Source organism: Polypterus senegalus, chromosome 3 (genome assembly GCF_016835505.1).
Source record: "Polypterus senegalus isolate Bchr_013 chromosome 3, ASM1683550v1, whole genome shotgun sequence".
Taxonomy (NCBI): domain Eukaryota; kingdom Metazoa; phylum Chordata; class Cladistia; order Polypteriformes; family Polypteridae; genus Polypterus; species Polypterus senegalus.
Genome location: NC_053156.1, coordinates 223,582,342 through 223,605,173, shown reverse-complemented (window position 1 = coordinate 223,605,173; position 22,832 = coordinate 223,582,342). Strand labels below are relative to the sequence as shown.

Below are 22,832 nucleotides of genomic sequence, written 5' to 3'. Positions count from 1 at the left end.
GCTCCTTATTAACAATAACATGCAAATGGCAAAAGAAAACAGCATTTCTCCATTTAGCTTGTTTCCATTTACACCTTCTGTATTTATCATGTACAATTAGGTTTAATTAAATACTTGGAAGGACAGTGAAGAGAAAAAAGTGAAGGACTGAGAATTACTCATCCATTTTAGGCTTCAGATTATTTGGTTGATATCCTTAGAAACGAAAAAAAAATCCAGCATATGAGAATGACCCGACATAGCAGAGTTAAAGCAGTAACAAGGCGTAAAATTAAACTATTGGCAAGGATTTTTTTCTAATTAAACAACCCGTTTGGAACAAAAACCAGTAAGCACAGCGGCCCTCCAGGACTGTCTTAGTGAACAATTGTTAATAGCCATTAGTATTCAAAAAGTGAAACAAACATGCACAAATGGGTGATGCACATATTAAATTGCAGGAAACTCTGCATTACCCTCTAAAATTTCAGTCTCAGGCAATGATAAAAACCTATCATCATTTTCACTACAAAATAAAGGGGATTACTCCTAAAAAAATCAGGGTAACAAAAGTACGTGGAGAGGCCAGGTAAGTGCTAATAATACTGCAAACACAGACATAAAGTTACCTCAAGAAAGAAATTAAGTATGAAAATTACCAGACAACATCCATGGAATGCAGTGGTTGACAAAAAAAAAAAAAAAAAAAAATAAGGTAACTGAACATATAAGACAATGTACAAACTTCTACTAAGGTACTACGCATTAATTTCCATGCAATGCCCTTTTAAAAAGAAGACTTTTATTTGAAATACTCAGATTTTCAGCATTAAAGCACACTAGCAGCAACATTTTTCGGACTCTAACTGATAAATCACAAATGAAAGTCTAGTAATGTATTCATCTGAAATTGTTAATCTGTACACAATGAGGTAGAGAATGTAATCTGATACAACAATTTCATTGATTGTGGTCTCTTATTGTTTAGTAGTTTTATTAATGGTTTTGAATTTTAGGTCACTGCTGTGATTAACCTATAAAAATAGACTGACAGTCCAAAATGTGGTGTTAAAACTTTGGTAATGACAATGAGGAAGACTGCGTCTCAAAGCAACCAATTATGATATTTAAAGCAAACTCACTTATAAAGAAGGTCAAAGTTTTTGATTGGTTAATGCAGTCTTATTTTATCCTTTATTAATTCTGTTAAACCTTGATGACAATAATACAATTTCTTTCAACTTTCTACAAGTCAGTAATACCCTGGTACTGTAATAGACATAATAAAGATGACTTCTGAACTACTAATTTTATAACTGTTGATAAACTTACCAGCATTTTGACAACTAATATGCAGAATGGATCTGATTCAATTTACAATATTTTTTTCCAAAACGTTTCCAGTGTAATGATGTGCTTTTGGGTAGGAACAAAAAACAAATTTCACTAGCTTTAATAGGAGTACAGCATGTGGCAAGTTGCAACCATCTGGATGGTTTTTAGCATACGAAATGAAGCTGGAAAGCTAAAAATGTACAGATGTTGCTAGTTGTTCACACTTAATGTGAGATCTTAAATTAACTCTTTGTTTAAATAGTGTCTCATTTCCAAATGCCAATACAGGCATACTATTATCCTTCTTTTTCTACTAAATTTGACAATTGTAAATCCTACTGTTATGAACATGCTTTTAGCAGTTGTATAATTATTACTGGATGTTTTTTGAATATTCAAAAAATAAATTTATAAAAGGTCAGTTGGAAACCTGGGTGATTTTGCATACTCTGTGCTCACATTCATATTTTAACACAAATCAGCACATTGACGAGACACACAATGTGTTCTAAAAAATAATCACGAAGAAAACACTTATGAACTATTTAAGCCCTAATGAAAGAGAAGAGACCTCATTAAAGATTTTATAATGATGCAGTAGTAAGTACTACAGCCTCATTCTGGGTTCAAATCCAGTGCAGTTTACATACATATTCTTCTGGTGTGTGCAAAAATTTTCCTCAATTATGTGTGTTTGGTTAATTATCAATTCCAAATTTGTGTGTGTGTGTGTGTTAGAATAGGCCTTGCAAAAAAAGTTACCTCACCCAGGGTTGTTTCAATGATGGTGCCCACTAAACTATATTATGTGAGTGTGAGAATGATGTGACAGCAACAATCATAAATTAGCCCCTGGTTAAATATATTTATGTGAAATCTAGCAATATTGCTTCTCTTTATTAAGTTAACTTTACATACATATAAAAGGTGAGATGTACTTACAAAATACACTGGAAAAGGTTTCATAAACTTTGCTGAATATTTTCACTGCACAATTAAGAAAGGTGACTAGTATTTGTAACCAAATGAAAAAAATGCAATCCCATTCTTTTAAACACAAAAACAGATGAACAAAAATCAATAATGGTCACCAAAAAGAGACAAAAATGTGAAAATTCAAATCACTCAATTCAGGTGTCATTACAGGTATTACCAAATTTTCTAAATTGAAGATCAGTTTAATTCTCAGGCCAGCATCACACGCTAGACAACTGTCCCTGTGATTTTTAGTCATAGCCTTCATTTCTATGATCTTAGAGTCCTGAAGAGTTGTGGAGTCTGGCCATAATCATGAATCATACAATACGGTATCACTAGCAACTCATTTATAGCACTTTATAATTTGCCACCACATTGCAAGCTCTTTTGTGTAAAAGAGTTAACAAACAATGCACGCTCAAATGGAAGCACAATATGTATAATGTGGCTGCAAGAAAAGAGGAAAAGTGGATACTTTGAAAAGTACAAACAGAAGAGAGACTTGTATATCTGATATTTCATGTTTACAGTACCATGAAGAAAAAGATGAGACATTGCAGGTAAATTTACTAAACTTGTAAAACATTGATACAACCACCAGAGCTTATAATACTTGCAGTACAATAGGAAATTTAAAAGTGTGCTAAAAAATCTTGAGAAAGTCAGGTAAGGCATCATCCCCTTTGCTTCCTAGGTCAGGTAAAGTGACATTCTCAAGGCAATGAAGATGCCAACAGCTGCAGTCATCAAATGTGATACACTCTGCGAGTCCAAGTAATTATGCCAGTCTTGAAAATACTGTGGCCATTGACTGCAACCAAGCAACTGAAAACTTGTTAAGGAATATAATTAGAACCTGGAAATTTTGATATTAATCATAAATATGCTGAGAAATTAAAATTAGTTCTCCAAACATGATATATGAAAAGAAATAAATTCTATGCCTGTTTTGCTAATTTAAAAAACATGCAAATATCAAAATAATAATGAGACTGCTTTAGTATTTTGAAAAGAAAAAAAATATATTCAGTGCTGTATTAACAGTTGGTGAAAAAACAGAACAAGTTATTATTTCTTTAGTTTGACAGCTTTTGCTTTTTTATATAGAAGACAAAATTAACATCACAAATATAGCACATGCATTTGGTTAAATTTAACAAAATAAATGTACATATTAAATTCTAGTAGTTACTGAGTACTTTTCATATTTTTGAGATTCACATGTCATATTAAACATATATACATACTGAAACTCGTTTAATCCAAATGAGGGTCACTGGTCTTTATTTTCCCTTTGGTTGCAATTAATCAAAAACAAACAATTAAAAATCTCAGTTTGCAACATACTCAGTCAGCTATTAATTATACATCCATTCATTTTCCTAACTTGCTTATCTAGGGCAAGACTGCGGGGCAGTGTGAGCCTATCCTAGCAACCATTCAGGAAAAGGAAGTAACAATCCCTGGACAAAGCACCACAAATTATTCAAACGTGCAGCACAGCATTGTTATGACAATCAGTTTTTTGTCAAGTAAAACTGATCAATGTTAAGAACAAAGCTATTATAATGAAAGCTAATTTTTATTAACTGTTTATTTCATGTTAATAATGCTTGTTACAATACATAGGTGGGTTTATGTCTCTGTTGTTTCTGGCCTTATACTCAAAGATCTTGTAGAGATAAAGGAAAAATTGAAACAAAGATGAATTATCTAAGCACACATCGGTGTAGCCATTTACTTGGTCATTTTCTCACATTTATTAGCTTCCTCTTGTAATATCACAAGACACAACACAAACTACATACACTGTAGTTCAAACCAAAAAAGATAAGTGCAGTGGGCTAGAGAATTTAATGTCTTTCAGCAATTACATAGTACTAGGGTGTTGTTCTATGTTATCCATTATGAATGTAGTGATAAGTCAAGCAAAATTACACATTTTATTGGCTAACTAAAAAGATTACAATATGCAAGCTTTCGTGGTAACTCAGGCCTGTTGATACATGATACATCTTGCCTGAAGAGTTACCTCGAAAGCTTGCATATTGTAATCTTTTTAGTTAGCCAGTAAAATGTGTCATTTTGCTTAGCAATTATGTAGAAAGTTTTTGCTAGTATATTTTTTTAAAGCAAAACAGTGGTTAGCGCTGTACCTTACTGAAAACTAAGTTAGATTTCTGCCTGCAAACTCCCCGTATAGAGTTTGCATGGTCTCCTCTGGTCTCTAGGTACCTTCCCACCACCATAGTGACAGGTTAGGTCAATTAATCAGCAGCATATTGTCCAGTGGTCTATATATACACATGGTGAGAAAATTTGAGGAAGTATTTAAGAAATAAAAGAAAACTTGCTTATTTAAAAAAAAAATTAAAAATAATTATTAGATGTCTATAGCTGACAAAAACTGAGAAAGTTTCTACCAGCAAATGTTAATGCAATGTTCAATAATTAAGTGAAAAATACAAAGCACAAATTCCCAGTTTCAAACAAACTAGGGGGCTTCGCCCCCTGCTCACTTCGTTCACCAACCCCCGTTTTTGGTTTTCTGGATACACACTTTTCAGATTTTTTTTTTCTGGGATTGTTGCTATTTCATTAGTTTCACTTTTATTTCAGAACTTCTGTAAAAACAATATTTGGAATCTTTCTAGTCCCAATATGCTGAATCTTTAAAATGTGGTCAGTGAGACATGTGTTTAATGACTTTGTACCATAATTCAAGATAGGTTTCTCTGTTTGGAATTTCAGCACAGACAAAACGATCTACATTATCAGCAGTTAATTTTTTTTTTTTTCAAAGTAACCAATAGGTAAACTCAGTTTTTGAAATTCTTTGACTTAAACTTCTAAGCTTTACAATATTTACATACTTTTCGTTATTTCTCCGAGTAATAATTTCTCTTTCTTTGCTCTAATACGATGTTTACTTTCTTTTTTTTGACACTGTCGTTTTTTCTGCTTTCATATTCTGTATCTTGCTCTGCATGTGTTTCACGCCTACGTTTTTTTGAGTCTTTTGAATTCCAGTTTTCATTATCTCTAACCTGCTCTGCATGTGTTTGGCCCCCTTGTTTTTTAACCTCTTTATGACGTTTTACTTTGTTTTCTATTCTGTCTTTTATTTATATTACTAGCAAAATACCCGCGCTTCGCAGTGGCGAAGTACTGCATTAAAATTTTTATTAAGAAGAAAATTAAACCTTTTTAAACAGAGGGAAAATATGCCAATAATTATTTGTTAAGGATCGCTTTGTATATTATGTTGTCAGTTCGGCCCTCCGGTTGTAACATGACCAAGCTGTGCGCTGAGCTTACTCTTGAGCATGTAACTTACAGTTGGCCATGTGAACAGTAATCTTGTCTGAAATCTCACAGCTTGGATTGCTGCTGTCATAATCGGTTTGAGTTTCATGGTTTGTTTCAATTACGACAGTATTTGCAGGATTTGTTGTGTTGAAGTGACATTTGGCATCTGTCAAGCGTTGTAAGCACACAACCGGTTTCATCGATAAAATCACATCCAGCTTTTGAGAGTTTAAACATTCATAAACATCAAAGTGTCCACTACTGAAATCGTCACCTGTGAATCTAAGATGTTTAAGAGGCATTGGCGGTTGACGAAAGGTGTAAAATATTTGACCATTTCGGTACACTTGAAAGCGACAACCGAACAATTCAGCGGCAGCCATCAACTCACATGCAGAACCATAGGTGAAGGGCTTAAGCATTTCACTCTTATAGTGCTCCTGTGTAGTATAATTATCGCCTGTACCGTCATCAGTTCATACCTTGAACCTGTCCCAGTCATTCAATACATAAGACAGAATGTTCCTCCGGATATCAAGAGTGAGCCTGATATGGCCGTGCAATATGTAACAAAGAGAATGGAAAAGGTAGGTGCTATCTCCGGGCATGGAAACCACTCAGTAAGTGACAGTCCTTTGATCGATAGTGATCATCTCGATAGACATGGTAATGGAGGTTGGAATGATAAAGGAAATGGGTACCTGAGCAATGTAAAGTAAGTGTAAAATACCTATACAATAACTATAATTGTAATAAACAAACAATAAAACAGCGGAGAAGCCGTGGATTAAACAAAAAGGCTGTAGTTATCAGTAGGGAGGCGTGAATCCGTGGCGAAGCAAGGAAGGGAATGTAGAGACCGGAGCGACGGACGGTCTTATATAGCCAGGCAGCCAACAACGTGGGAGGCGTTGGGATGGGAGAACGCCACCTCACACGGTGACCGAGGTGCAGGCTATGGACGTATATATGTACGTAAGTAGGATTCAGTTAGCGTTGGGAACCTGTGTACCAAATTTCTTGAAGATGGGCCCATAAGTAACAAAGACTGTTGAAAAGTTCAATATGGCGACCGACAGTGGCATCATACCACCGAAATAAGTACCAAATTTCAGCCTTCTACCTACACGGGAAGTTGGAAAATTAGTGATGTTGGAAAGTTCAATATGGCGGCTGACAGTGGCGTCATACCACCGAAATAAGTATGTACATTGGTTTCGGTTAGCGCAGGGAAGCCACCTACCAAATTTCGTGAAGATGGGGCCATGAATAAGAAAGTTCAATATGGTGGATGTTGTTGACCGTTATGACCGTTACGTGTAGAATTTCGAAATGAAACCTGCTTACCTTTTGTAAGTAAGCTGTAATGAATGGGCCTGCCAAATTTCAGCCTTCTACCTACACGGGAAGTTGGAGAATTAGTGACGTATGGAAAATTCAATATGGCGGCCGACATTGGCGTCATACCACCAAAATAAGTACGTACATCGGTTTTGGTTAGCGCAGGGAAGCCACCTACCAAATTTCATGAAGATGGGGTCAGCCTTCTACCTACACGGGAAGTTTGAAAATTGGTGACGTTGGAAAGTACAATATGGTGACCGACAGTGGCGTCATACCACCGAAATAAGTACCAAATTTCAGCCTTCTACCTACACGGGAAGTTGGAGAATTAGTGATGTTGGAAAGTTCAATATGGCGGCTGACAGTGGCGTCATACCACCGAAATAAGTATGTACATTGGTTTCGGTTAGCGCAGGGAAGCCGCCTACCAAATTTTGTGAAGATGGGACCATAAATAAGAAAGTTCAACATGGCGGACGTTGTCGATCGTTATCGACCATTATGACCGTTACGTGTAAAATTTCAAGATGAAACCAGCTTAACTTTTGTAAGTAAGCTGTAAGAAATATGAGCCTGCCAAATTCCGGCCCTCCACCTACACGGGAAGTTGGAGAATTAGTGATCAGTCAGTCAGTGAGTCAGTGAGGGCTTTGCCTTTTATTATTATAGATACCTTGCTTTGTCCTGCTTTTTTTTTTCCAAAACACCTGGTTTCGTGGTGATTATTTTCCCTTTTTCGAGTAATAATTTCCGTTTGTTTGCGCTACTGCGATCTTTACTTTCTGTTTTTTATACTTTCTAATTTTCCTACTTTCATATTCTTTAACTTTCTCCACATGTGTATCACACCATTTTTTTTTGATCCTTTTGAATTCCACTGCTTTCATAATCTCTAACCTGCTCTGCATGTGTATAGCGCCAACGTTTTTGAAAGTCTTTATGAAGTTCTACTTTGTCTTTTACTCTCTGTCTTTTAATTCTGAGCTCGATTGGATGTGCTTTTTTTCAGTTCCACTTGTTCCGGGCTGATAATTACTTTCCTTATTTTCCGAATTTGCACCTAGATTATTCTTTTTCTTTTTTTTCTCTCCAATGCTTTTGAGTCTTTTTTCTCCGCACTGCTTTCTTCTTTGTGTGTGTTCAAAGCCTTGACGAGACTGAGTGTTTTGCTGTCCATGGTCTTATTTGATATCGGTGCAAGAATCTCATGTTCTACGTCATCGTGAGACGGTCCTGGGTCAATCTCTTGGCACAAAGTTTAAGGTCCCTGCGAGATGCTCCGTGGCTAACCTCTTTCGTCTCGCGGATCTTTTAAGTGTCTTCCGAGAACTTCACGTCTCGTCTCCCTAGTGTTTCTCTCCAGGATTTTTTTTAGAGAGAAGAGATATACTTTTGTTAGATCTTACCTTTTCACAACTGGTTAAAGTTAGAGATGAGTTACATTTTCTATTATGTAGCTTTTAAAGGAATACATTAACAGATTTTTTCAAGGCAGAAGCAAAACTATTCAGACTTTCCCATTTGTGCTTAATAAAGCAAACATAATTTTTAATGTGTCAATGAAATGTATTAAGGCTGTTTTATATTTGACAGAGCTGTGTTAGATGCAAGGGTTGTGTGGTGAATGGCATCTGACACATGAGATATGCACAAGGTTTTACCACACACTGCGTACAGAATTTTGTTTAAATACGTGGCAATGCGGACGCAGCGCCATGTACCCAAAATGGTTATTTTGAGGACAGCCTGGTTATGTGAGAGCCAAAATGATGAGTGAACAGCTGAATATGATGCAACAGGTCATCAAAGTGCAAGATAGACATGGAAAGATATCTGAAGTTTAGCTGATCATCATTATAGCCCCCCACAACAATAATATAGTCCCCCTTCCTTCACCGCTTTTGGACATGCCACATTCTCCTTTTTTCCTCTTAAAGTCAGTAATAGCACGTACAACTCTTATTTCATTAGAAGAGAGTCACTTTCTCTGCTGTGACATTGACCACAAATTGTCACATACTAACTAGGAGAATACCACCTTCATGCATTCACAAGCCTTGGCTGTCTTTGTCATTTACTGCTGACTGTCAAAAGCTTTTTTTTAGTGAACTAGCAAATACAGGGTAAATGTTTGATACCCCTAATATTCATTGGGTTGCTAAATTGAGGCCATATGTAAACTAACCTACCATTTAATTGTTAGTAGTTACTTAATATTCTGCAACTGCATCTACTCACAATGCTGTATTTAAAAAAGTGCTGGTCCCCAAATTTAGGTTTCATGACTCTTACAAGAATCACTTTCAATGCCCTCAGGTTTATTAAGCTGTTTCTCAAAAACAAAATGTTAGCAACATGTAATAATTTTCATAAATTAACATTCTCAATCTCACTTAAACCAATTCAGGGTGTGGTTTAGAAGCTTATCCCATCAACCACTGGCAGCAAGGTAGGATATAGCCAGGTCATCACTGGCCCCACTCACAATGAAAAAACATGAAGTAATGTGAAGTAGGCTATACTTGGGGCTACATCATGTTTTGGCCAAGAGACCATTTCCAGACATCATAGCCAAAGAGATGATCAGAGAGTTACACAAATGACTTCCATATGTGTCCTTACATTTGGCAACAAACATTTCAATGAGAAGATATTATTATTAGCTACTGTGGATGTGATATGCCTGAAGATAAATCGAACAACAATCAAGTTCATTGAATGAATTTGAAGAAAGAAATTGTATGCAACAATAAATTACCTTGTGAGAGAATCCACTCATAAGTACGCTGTTCCTGGCCAGCTCACACATATCACAGGAGCTGAGCTTCCACACTTGAGCAGCAATGCTGTATTCTTCCATTAAGGGTTCCTGGTAGAGAGACAGGAAATGTGCTGAATTAAATTAAATTGAATTAAATCACTCCAGAAAGAAAAGCGTCAGTAGTTCTTGGCAGCACCTTAGACATCTTTTTATATATTGAAAGGAAAGTCAACACAAGCAGGGCAAAATGCTCCCTGTCATTCATTTAAGTAACCTCAGAAAATGATTAGGATAAACAAACACATCAATATACCATTTTGCTTTTTTTTTGACTATGCCTTTGGACAAAATATCAAAAAAAAACATGGTTCAGTTTTTGCTATTTGTAGACCTATTTCTTAACAACTCTGATTGAATTAAAATACAGATGGTTTCACAAAATTATATTTCAAGGCCACAGGACAGCAAGTACAGCCTGTAATGTTTTGCAGGTAACAACTGCTTTATCTCAGTTGGGTCTTTTCCCCCTGATTTACATGTTTAGCATGGATATGTTATTAGTGTGCCTGTATCATTCTCGTAATAAGAACTGTGGGAAAAAAATACTTGTATTTTGAAACCACTTAACACATACAGTACACTTCTTTATCACTGCAGAATCTGATGTGTGTTAGGTAGAATCTAACCGAGGTTGGTATGGTGTGGTCCATCACATGGTATATTTGCATTCACAAGCTTTCATACTGGGCTAGTAGAGCCACCTATAAACCTAGTATGCATATCTCTGGGATAAATTTGAGGTACTCTGAGAAACCCTCCATGTTTTTGTGGGGAGAACATGCAGTTTCCACTGATACAGTAATTACACTGGGAAAACACAGGACCCCTGTAGCGGTTTAGAGATGTTAAGTGCCAAACTATAATTATCTTTAAAAAATATATCTAGAAGTGAATTTTTTGCACCATTTAAAAAGTTTTAGGTGAATAAATGTTACTTGTTTGCATAGCTAGCCTGAAGGTTTCTCCTTGTGACTTTTTCTCATACTGAATAAGGAATTTGAGGAAGAATAATCCAGTTAATACTAAAATTATTCACAATTTTACACCGTTCCAAAACAATTTAGGAAAAACATCTTATTTTAATCAGGATACTATATAACAGTTGTGTGAAATTCAGAAAAAAATACTTTTTATTCATCCTAATAAATTATGCCCCTTTAAAATTTTCAAACAGACTGACCTTGGTAAAATGGAACTGTAAAGGGTCGTCTGTTGATAAGGACACTACAAGGCCTCGAGAGAGATATTCAGGAAGAGGGTTTCTATGGTAGCTTAGAAAGAGGCTGTTATTGCTTAGTGGTGACATGGCAATTCCAATCTGAGCCAAGTAGTACAAGTACTGTAGCACTGGTGCCTGCATGGACAAAATTACAGAAAAAAGAACCAAATTATTTTTTAATAAAAAAAGATTTCATTAAAATACTGTAATATCACTCCACTGTATTATAGATGTTCCAATTTTCTTTTGAAAAATATTGTTTTTTGTACAAAAAATAATGTTGAATATTTGTTTATGTTTCTAAATTTAACCATTAAGACATTTACCATACAAACAGCTCCTTATATCTTGAAGATGTATTATATTATATGAAAAGAAGTCATTATGATTCTAATAATAATTGAAAATAGATTATATATATATATATATATATATATATATATAGCACCTTTCCCATAGTCAAAGTGCCTCACAGAAATTCATAATGAACAAAGGGGAAAAAGCAGAAAAGAGATTAAATGCACAACATTAGATAAAAAATTTCAGCAAAAAACACTAAATAAAGAAATACAGGAAATACAAAGCTTTGAATTAACTCTGAATGGTAAGATTCAGCCCCAAATACCTCTCTCTGTATCATATATTCATATATTTTACAGTCCAACTAGTCCTCCTCTTATGCTTTAGCTACACCAATTATTCCTAATCCAGGGTATGGAGTAAAATTAATAACAGATAACATTTATTAAATGGTGCAGACTAAGTAATAATTTACTTACATTAGGCATACTACTTTTAAGATACTTAAATTATTTAATACTATGACAAAATATAAAGTTGCACCACCTAGAAGACTTGTGCAAACTGCATGAAAAACTAATGTTAAGGTCCTTACGTGTTGCCCTTACAGCAGTACAAAGCATGACTGTGATGCAACACAATCCAGTTGCTGCTTTTTGAAGGTGAATCACGTAAACAGCCCTCTAGTGGCAGTTGTGAGGATAACAGGTCTGTGACCCTGGTTATTTGGATACCTTGCTATGCTGTTCCCCTTTGCTGATTTACCATTTTTCTATTATTTAAATTACCTTTGGTATTAAGTGTTTAAAAAGGAAAACAGGAAGGTGCCAAAATTTAGTCTGTCTAAATATTTTACTAATATTAATTGCAAGGAAATGGTAATCACCAAACAAACATTTCAAAAGTAATACTGTATTTGCCATATTTTATTATATATTTTGATATTCTGTATAACAGCTTGTATAAATAAATATTGACTTAACATTATGTTAAGACATCAAAGAACTCACCTTACGCAAAAGCAAACCATGAGAAATATTCTCAGACAGCATAAACCCAGAGATGAGATGGTGTATTGGGCCTGCCTCTCCACAGTGAGGGCGCAAAACAAATGTATGAAATGAGCGCATCCTAAGAAGGACAAAGGGAATTTAAAATAGTTGTTTAAACATAAATTCATGAAAGAAATTTCCGGAGTCAACAGGAAGACAGTTCACAAAGTAAGGCAGGCAAATTAACAAGGTTTACAAGTCCTAAAAAGTACAGATCTTCAGGAGCACAGTTGTACATAAGAAAATACTGGCAAAAGCTGAGATTTTTTTCATAAACTTAGACAATATGGCCACTGTAAGTATACGGAGATAAGACAGGGGAGAAGGTTTATTTGCAGATACTGAAATGAATATATGGTTTAAATAAAATTACTTCACATCTTATTTACTTATTTAATCGAGATGTATGGATTTTATAGCTAGGCAAGCATAAATAAGGGCATGGCGTCTAGCTTACCTACGGAGATGATTTAAGACTGTCATGTTTGCATACATGTAGTACAGGTAGTAAGAGTATGGTGGATTGTCCTCTTCAGTCCAGTTGGCTGGCAGAGGACTGTCTAAGTTGAAAATGTGATGCTCTGGTTTAGACTCATCATCCACACTGTCAAATCCAACCACCTATATAAAAGAATAATTATTATTATTAATAAATTACAAAAATATTCCAAAGAAAAGGCAAATTGTTGCATATTATTTTTTTTATTTCTGTAAACCTCAGATAAAAAATTGACAAAGTTGTGGTTGTAACATATTAACATTCAATGCAGGAAAAGTAATTAACTTACAATCCTCAGTATGCAAATATTACCCTAAAACTTAATGGCACCAAGGATACACGAGTGGTAGATTAAAATGTAGCATGGAGTTGTTTTTCTTCTTCTCACATATGAAACAGATTCATGTCAGTAAATTCCTATAGGGTCAGTTTTAACTCTATGTTTGAACAAAAGCAAATCCATGTCTAATTTGTATATTATACAGCTGAAAACGTGTGGAGGAATGATGTCAGTTAGATGAAATCTTTATACTTTACATCTTTAATAATTTACCAAGTATTAGTCAGTGATTACAAAAATGTAAACAAAAAGTCTGAAAGATATTGTATATTACACAAAACTGGAATATTTAGGATGATAATGACACATGGTAGAAATTTAAACCTTCCAAATGAGATATTTTCATTTTAATCAGAAATTTGTATGAATACTGAAATTGGTATTCACCCGTTTTTTTTTCTAATAAAAGAACAAGTGGCCATCAGATATCAAATTCTGGATTAATACAGTCAAGTAACAATGGGTGAGACTCACGTGTTGAAGGAAGAGATGCAGCTCTGGGTGGCTGCGGGGATTTATGGTAACCTCAAACAGTGGCAAAAAGACATTTTCAAGCATCTCCTGAAAATTGTTCAGCTGCCTCTTTGTATGGTACACATCACTGAGGAAAGAAGTGGCAAGTATGATTAAAATTCATTAGATAATTGGCAAGGAAATAAGGCAGATTTTGCTGAACTCAAATAGTCATGGCTAAACAAGCTTGAAAAGAAAAAAAAAAAAAGAGAGAAATCGGAGGTGAACTCCAGTTCAAAGAACATGTTAATTAAAAAGACTTACAAAAGCCGGGGGATCTGTACTAGCCAGCGAACATTATCAGAGTAGACCTTGTGTTTGACAGCCCAGCAAGCAAGCTTGTCCCACTCATCCCGAGAACGACCATAGATGGACAGGCGCAGCTCCACATTCTGATATTTGCTTTCCTCTAGATCCTCCATCACCTCCTGTAAAAAAAAAAAAGGACAGATAACGATTTAATGGGCACATACCAGAGCTCTTTGTGGCATTGACAATAAATGTCTGTCTATCTTTCTCTCTTGTTCTCTCTCAGAGTTAAAGCACAGCTGCCCAGCATGAGAAAAGACAGTTATTTAAGTACCACAGTGGTATGGAATAATTATGCTGTCTCTATAAAAACTATAAACAATTTGCATTCATGTATTGTATATTATTATTTAGTAATATTAATACATATTGTAATACTATAATATTAATACATATTGTAATATTAGTAAAACCACCTTAATGATATGCCCAAAATATTTTCCTTCAATATAATTGTCAGTCTTAATGAAGATCTCTCTCAGAATAGATTCTCCTATAGGGTTGTACTTGGCATTGAACTTGTCAAATCGATGGAATGTGTTGCGGTCCTAATGAAAGAAAAAAAAAAAAGAACATTTTAAGTAAAAGCATATCCAAAAAAATGTGAGTAAATACATTTTTATACAGTACCTTTCATAATTAGCCTCATCCTTGTTACATTTTCTGTCATAAATACAAATAATTTTGTACAGCTGATGGGCTTCAGTCATGTGAAAAAGCAAGTCCATCCCATGAAATGTTTTTTCTTTAATAAATGTAGACATAAGATTTTACCTTCATTTCAACAGTATCTATACATAAAGGTGATGTAATTGAAGGAAGAAAAAAAATGAAAATTTGACTATTACTTGATTTATTCAATTAAAAATGAATATATATGCCATACATCTTTGGAAAAAGTAAATGCACCCTTGGCTATAATAGATGGTATTGCCCGGTTTGACAGAACAACCTCAGGTAAGTGTTTCCTATATCGGTCTACCAGCCTCTGAAACTGACTGGGAGAAAATTTTTCCACTCCTCCATGCAAAATTCTTTGAGCTGTGTGATGCTTGAGTTGTGTTTTGTATGCACAACTCCTTTCAAATACCCCCAAAACATCTCAGAGGGATTCAGAGCCGGGCTTTAAATAATGCCACTCCAGAAAACCTCCATTTCTTTCTTTTCTACAATTCCTCCGTGGTTTTATTGGTATGTTTAGAGTCATTGTCATGCTGCTTGGTCCACTCTTTTCACGAAAAAAAAAAAAAACATTTTTGCTTTACCTGTCCAGAGCACATTGTTCCAGAGGTTCTGGTACTTGCCTAGGTGTTCATGGGCAAAGCTTATTCTTGCCCTGATGTTCTTTCTAGACAGCAAGGGTTTCCTCCTGGCACACCCCCAATGTATATCCAATATGTGAGCCTCTTCCTAATGGTAGACATGTGCACTTTGACATCAACAGTGCCAACTACCTGTAGGTCCTGTGATGAAATGTTGGGGTTGCTTGAGGCTTTTTCAGCATCTTGCATTCTACTCTTGGGCTGAACATGCTTGGACAATCTGAAATCTTTGAAATCTTCTCCACTTGCAGGTGATCTGGCAGAGTGTGGAATGGCTGATTTCCAATTGTTTAGAGATCTTTTCAAACCCCTTCCCAGACACACAGACATCTATAACCCTTTTTTCCTAAAGGCCCCACAGATCTCTTTTGAACTTGGCATGGTGATAACACACACTTTTACAACAAAGAACAAATAATGCTAAATGTCTTATTTTAATTTTAGGTATCTGCGGTAGTGATAGATGTAGGGGTGTACTTAATGCATTTATATTTATTTAAATGAATAACAACGGACTACTAAATGTAAATGTGGTATAAATTTTATTATATAAGCTTTAACTATAGATACTATTTAAATGAAAAAAAAATTTTCATTATGTCCACATAAGTTTAAAAAGAAAAAATACATTCCATGTTGTGAAATTCCATGTTGTGTTCCATTGCTATTCTGAACCGAGAGAGACAAAATTCAAATGTGGAAAAGTGGTTGGCACAACAGAACATATATACTTACAGCATGCATGTCCAAGGTGTCCACACTTAGGTCAAAGGCAGTAAGGTTCATGCTTTCAAACACCTCCATTAGTGTCTGTCCCTTGCCATTTTCAATGTGGACAATCTCACCTGGGTACTTCTTCATTGCACGCTTGATAAAACGAAGCAAATGCTTCTGATTCATGCAGGAAGAAGCATGGATGTGCGTGTCCACCTTTAGAAGAGTCAAATGAAGCAGCAATATTCAGTGCAATTATTTCAAATACTCTGAAATCACATTACTGAAATTATATTTTTTTTCTACATGTCAAGCCAGCTAAATTAGTTTTGCTTTGCTGTTATTTTTTATCTCTCTATTATAAAAAAAATCCTGTGGGAGGGAATGACTAGGAGACTAAGATCACGGAAGACAAATAAAAGACCCGCCAGACAAAAGAGAATGGCCATGGAGCGTCTCGTAGGGATATAGAACATGATATTCTTGCAAGACACGCCCTACTTACAAGCAATATCAGAGCACGGACAGCAAAAAAAAAATCAGTAGCGTAAAGGCACGCAGCACACACAGATACAGGGGTCTCATGCATATAAAGCGTATAAAGGACAATACGTTATAAATGAAACATCGACGACTAAAAGATCGCATTAGCACAAACAAAAGGAAATAAATCATCAGGTAAATGAAAGAATAGCAGGACAAAGCAAGGGCAGAAATAAAAGGCAAAGTCTTTTCGCATTTGCATCATTCAATGCACAAAACGTAGATTTACACAATAATGGACCATACGCTATGAGAATCTGTGGTACCGCAACAGTTAAAGCAACAACAAGTTTAATTTCAAAGAAAACACAATTCGGTCATGTGCATATTTATGATCACGGAGAAGCGATCACAACAGAAGCAGCAGAGACACAAAGTGGCAAAAAGGACAGCGTCTGTAAAGGCTTTAACATGATCAAAGGGCAGCGTGACAGCAGCTAACCCCACCCATCCACCTCCCACCGCCCCCACTACACGAGCAGCATTATACGTCCTGCAAGAAAGAGATTTAAGGACTCCCGGGACCGGAAATAAAGGGCAATTATTGTTTTTACGATGTCACACAAGACAAGGCAGTGAGCCATCATTTAAAAACAAGTCCACAGACATCTTACCTAGCAGTTGTTGGATTGCTTTTGGCAGACAAGCATCATGTGCTCCCAGCTCTTAAAACAACGACATGCGACAAGCGGAACAGGCAGCTCGCAAACAGCAAAAAGACAGCAAATGATCCGACAGCATATCCTTAGCATGCGTTCAGCCGCTAACTTAAACTTTATCATAATTTTCATGTCCATCTTATTCATACTCTAATGATCCTACTGAAGTCCTTTAAGGTCCATGGATTCATAAATGTGGGTATTTCCTAATTATTTTTCATCCTCCTGACTAGATTTTGTCTTTTTCCAATTCTTTAACTCTAAAATGTCTTTAAGCACTTACTAAAATGAAGCACAAAGGCATTTAGCGACTGACCTTTCGAATATTGTAAAAATCCCGATGAGGCACCTTCTTCTGCGCAGCCAGCTCTTTCATCTCATTTAGGAGGATGTGCATCTGAAACTTGGAGCTCAGGTACTGTAACCGCCGGTAACAAAATGACTTCCTATAAAAAAAAATAAAAAGTAGACAAGGTTAAATATAAAATATAGAAAACAAAGAATTAGACTGTAAATAGTAACAGCCACTGCAGTTACACTGGTCCATTGATGATCAGCGCCATTAGGACATTCATGTCAGCAATGTACTCCTGGAGATTTGTGTAAGGCAAATCCAGTTCTGTACCCCTAAAAATAAAGTAAAAAATAAGGAAATAAATACAAATGCAAAAAAAGATAACTAGAACGTTAGAGCCAGCTTTGAAAAGACACTTTTGTTAGGAGCAAGCAATTTATAGTAAAAGCATTATAAGTTGCAGAGCAGGCAGTGACTTGATATTTAGAGGTGCTTGGTATGCATTTCATGAGGAAATGATTAGTTTATCAAATAGACAGGAGTAACTCTTGGTCTAAAGCAGGGGTGGCCAACTCACATCCTGGAGAGACACAGTGGCTACATGTTTTCATTCTAACTATTTTCTTAATTAGGGACTAGTTTTTGCTACTAATTAATTAATTTGCTATTTAAGACTCAGATCCTTTAAATCAGGACTGAGCAATATTGGCCCTGGTGGGCCACAGTGGTTTCCGTTTTTTTCTCTAACACTTAATTGCTTATTTTAGTCTTAAACAGCTGTTTCTTATTAGCAATAAGATGCAAATGACAGTGGAACCAGCAGTTCTACATCTAGCTTGTCTCCATTTCCACCCGTGTGTATTCATCATTCACAATTTGGTTGAATTAAGTACTCCGAAGGAAACATAAGAGAAAGTGAAGAATTGAAAATTACTCATCTGTTTTAGTCATCAAATTACTTGATACATGTATCATTAGAAAGGAAAAAAAGCTATGATTTAAGAATGAACTGACAAGGTAAATAGTTAAAACACACTAGCAAGCCACGGAATCATATAAGATGTTATTGGTGAGGATTGGCTTCTAATGAAGCAAGTGGGTTAGAACAAAAACCTGCAGCCACTGCGGCTCTCCAGGATCAGAGTTGGCTAGCCCTGGTCTAAAGGATGGTAGAGATGCACCAGGAAAATAGATAGCAAAGTGCCATGGTCAATCTTTATACAAAGTTGTGCGCCATTTGAGGGAAACATTGTACATATAAGTGTCCTATTTGTCCAAAGCTTGTCTAACTAACTATCTCCATATGATGTATCCTTTCTCTAATCCTGTTTTCAATTTTCTGTTTCTTCTAGACAAATTTGAAGATTCCAGTTAAGCTACATATATTATTGGTGTCACTTTGGAAATAAAGAAAAATATGTACTTATGTACCCAGGGAATGGTAATGAGAGAGAGACAGAGAGAAGTATTAACACAATTAAAACAAAAAAAAGAAAAAATGAACAGACAACACTAAGATTTGTTTTAAAGTTGTGCTCTACATGGAAGTTATGTCTTATATGTAAAGGTGGGGTCAAGTGTTTCTCTCCCACAATTTAAAAAGAAATTTAAAAAAAGCATACAACCCAATCACATTTCTCAAGCAGAAATGCAGATTCCCTTTGCTACACATCCAATTATCCATATCGATAAAAGACAAAGGCAGAATACTAGAAGGAATACTGGCAGTCATCTCTGTAACTACCTACAGCATTACCATCAACTTGGACTATGCTGGACAGTGAGTATCCAAGCATCTTCTTATTCTCCTCAATTGCACCTGACCAGAAGTAAGCACTGTTGTCTCAGTTGGAATGGCAAATGTGTTGCAACCCATTTATTAACTATCATTTTCTTGATTTTTTATAGAAATATTTTGAATGTTGCGGGGTTGTTAAAAATGGATTGTCTTATGAATTTATAATCAGAAAGTCGGTAAGCTAATCTGTAAGGATATCATGTTTAGTATCATTCTTTGAATTCTAAAGTGATGCTTTTTATTTCAGATTTGATTCACAAAGTTATAACGGCCTGTAAGAGGCATATTATTTATTGGGCATTTATAACTATCAATTATATTTATATTCTATTTGATACAAATCATTGATATTATGGTACTTACTTTTGCATTTCATTTGATTTTTTATAGACATGGATTACACCATCTACCATCTTGCATCCAAACCCCATATCAGGAGGCATGCTGCTAGGATCCAGGCTCTCATATGGGTGTGTCTTTGATACAGGAGGGTGAACTGGAGCATCTGTGACAGGATGTAAATACAAATGAACATATTAGTGAAACCTCCTTTATTTCTAGGGTAATGTAATTAAGGCATAAAAAGTAATACTACAGATTAAAACAATTGTATTAACTTTGGCTCTGTATCATGTAACAGCAACCTGTTGTGTCACCATGAACAAACACCACTAAGCCACAACATTATCCATCCATCCATCCATTTTCTAACCCGCTGAATCCGAATACAGGGTCACGGGGGTCTGCTGGAGCCAATCCCAGCCAACACAGGGCACAAGGCAGGAACCAATCCTGGGCAGGGTGCCAACCCACCGCAGGACACACACAAACACACCCACACACCAAGCACACACGAGGGCCAATTTAGAATCGCCAATCCACAACATTATGCATTTTATATTTCCATTTCTTATTTTCATTTTGCCCCTGGACTTAAATAGGCTCATAAGACTTTTTCCAATGTGAGAAGGCAAGAACAACTTTTAGCTCAGTTTAAAGGTGTATTCAACGCATTGCCTCAGCCCTAGATGCTGAAAGGGCATTTCAACAATTGACCTCAATGCTGCTGTGTTACCTGCAGACACTGGGGTCTCGGGAATCTCATCATACACTTGCAATTCTGGTGGTTTGTCACCTAGCTCCCGAATGAAACGTGCTGTGGTTTTGCAAAATCCTTGCATAGATAAAGCCATATACTTTTCTCGGATAAACAATGCTTTCACAATGCATTTTGCTGCATCTAGCAAATCAGTAAATGGAACCTGAAGGTAAAAATAGAAGAAAAAAAAAATCAGGGGAAGGAAAAGAATGAGGGGCAGGGTTATTGGAGCAGCACATTTCAGTGTGATATTGTATCCACCCATCAATCAATTTCAAATTCATTTAATGCCATTTAGAGTTTTAGACTAGCAGAGTTCAGCCAAGTGGCACCAGGCATGCCAAACTTGGACAGTGTACCAGTTTATTGTGGTGAGCATTCACCAACATACCCACACTCACAAAAAAAAAAAAAACTGGGGCCAGTTAAAGTCACCAAACAGACTAAATTGCACATCTTTGGGATATTTGAAGAAAATCAGAGTACCTGGTTAAAAAAACATGCAGACACAAGGAGAATGTGCAAACCCCTCACAGTCAGAGACTGGACCAGTATTTCAAACTCAGTCTCCAAGGGCTGCAAGGCAGTGGTACTAACCACTGTGTAACTATGTTGCCGCCAACTAAATTAAACTAACAACTTAAGAACCATTTTAGAATAAATCATAATAAATGAAAAAAGCAAATACTAGCTGAATAATAAAGAGGTGGCAGTAGACTTACTTTGTTAATCCGGAAATGTGCCTCAAACACACATTTACCTACCCCACATTTTTCTTCCCCACATATGGTGACACGCTGGAATTCTCGCTCAAGGATGGGTTCCTTTTCAACGGCATGATCCACTGCAACATCACTCTGTTCTTTCATGTACCTGTAAAATGTATCTTATTAGAAATTAGATTTTTTTTTTTTGAACTCTGGATGCAATTTCTCGAATAATAATGCAAAAACATGGTTAATAGATGTAAGACAAAACTTCATCATCCATTCACGGCATCTGTGCCGTTTAGCTCAGAAGTGGCTCTAGTGTTCACACTTGCGTGTGATTTGCTGCTTCCATCTGCTACATATGGCTTAAAGCACAAAACCTAAATATTTTCCCTATAGTACTTATTGGAAGTTGAAGTTTAAGTTAGACTAAGTTGGCACACCTCATTTTTTGCTTCAAGTGAAGACACTTAAACGGTTTATTGTACATTATTCTATAAGAGGAATTGTGTTAAATTGCTTACATATATACTGTATATATATATATATTTTTTATTTTTTTTTTCTCTTTTCAGGGATGACAGCACCACTCAAATGGTACAGAGCTGGATTAGGTCGCGCCTGCTATGGGACACAAGCATTAAATGGATATCGGCCTAGGTGAAAAAAGTAGTAAGCAGCAATGCCTGAAACTTTGACTAAAGGGAAAGTGGTTTCAAGAAAGAAGTGCCAGAAGTGGTGACTACTGAAGGAACCATGTGAAACCAGGCTGTCACTTTAATAGAACAGACAACTGGATAGTTGTTATGGAGATACAGGCATATAAGGGTAACTGAAGATTCAGATGTGCAGACACACCAGTAGTCAATTAATTACATTTTTCCCTATATTCTCCAAGGGTAAAGGAAGGGCAGTTCCTGACCCCAGAAATGATCCTAGGACAGGGGTTCTCAATCACTCCAACCCAGTTGCTTAATAAAAAGCACTTATTGCTAAAGTAACACTTCTGCTTCACTTTAGTGATTTTGAGCCCTTATTGCTTAATTTTGTCTTAAACAGCTATTTTAATTGCTCCTTATTATCAATAACATGCAAATGACAAGAGAGAGCAGCATTTCTCCATTTAGCTTATTTACATTTACACCTGTGTGTATTTATCTGCACCATTGGGTTTAATTAAATACTTGGAAGAAAAATGAAGAAAAAAAAGTGAAGGACTGAGAATTACTCGTCTATTTTAGCCTTCAAATCATTTGCATGATAGAAAGGGAAAGAAAATCTAGGATATGAGAATGACCTGACATAGCAGAGTTAATTTAATTTCATAGCTTGTTAGTGCTTTATTGGCAAGAATTGCTTTCTAATTAAGCAACCAGGTCAGAACAAAAACCTGCAGCCACTGCGGCTCTCCAGGACTGGGATTGAGGACCCCTGTCCTAGGATGATGGTCAGTGTGACACAAGTGGACATGGTTTAGGAGAGTGAGAGAATCAGGGGATAAGAAAGGAAGAGCTTGCCTGTGGTACTCTAGTGAACATTTAGACAGGGATTCAAGCAGACATTTAGGCAGGCCAGAAAGGCTGCCAGGCTCTTGTTTTACTGCTTATTTGAACATTATTTTGTACCATATGGTTTAATTTCAGTGTGCCAGGGCTGTCTGAAAATATTTTCCTTCCCAGTTAGCCCGGATCATT

The 22,832-nt window shown here is 36.0% G+C and overlaps 1 protein-coding gene across 4 annotated transcripts in view; it reads right to left on the bottom strand.

Moving 5' to 3' along the window:
* The window catches only part of ampd2b (adenosine monophosphate deaminase 2b), a 134,138-nt gene that overhangs the window by 3,870 nt on the left and 107,436 nt on the right, over positions 1-22,832 (bottom strand). For all 4 annotated transcript variants that reach the window (XM_039748576.1, XM_039748572.1, XM_039748573.1 and 1 more), the window contains exons 5-17: positions 21,193-21,301; positions 20,405-20,591; positions 19,693-19,834; positions 17,774-17,863; positions 17,553-17,682; positions 16,056-16,250; positions 14,415-14,546; positions 13,954-14,117; positions 13,651-13,777; positions 12,795-12,958; positions 12,296-12,416; positions 10,947-11,120; positions 9,704-9,814 (exon numbers count right to left, since the gene is read on the bottom strand). In XM_039748576.1, the coding sequence (XP_039604510.1) occupies positions 9,704-9,814; positions 10,947-11,120; positions 12,296-12,416; positions 12,795-12,958; positions 13,651-13,777; positions 13,954-14,117; positions 14,415-14,546; positions 16,056-16,250; positions 17,553-17,682; positions 17,774-17,863; positions 19,693-19,834; positions 20,405-20,591; positions 21,193-21,301 (1,846 nt within the window). The remainder of the gene's footprint in view (positions 1-9,703; positions 9,815-10,946; positions 11,121-12,295; positions 12,417-12,794; positions 12,959-13,650; positions 13,778-13,953; positions 14,118-14,414; positions 14,547-16,055; positions 16,251-17,552; positions 17,683-17,773; positions 17,864-19,692; positions 19,835-20,404; positions 20,592-21,192; positions 21,302-22,832) is intronic.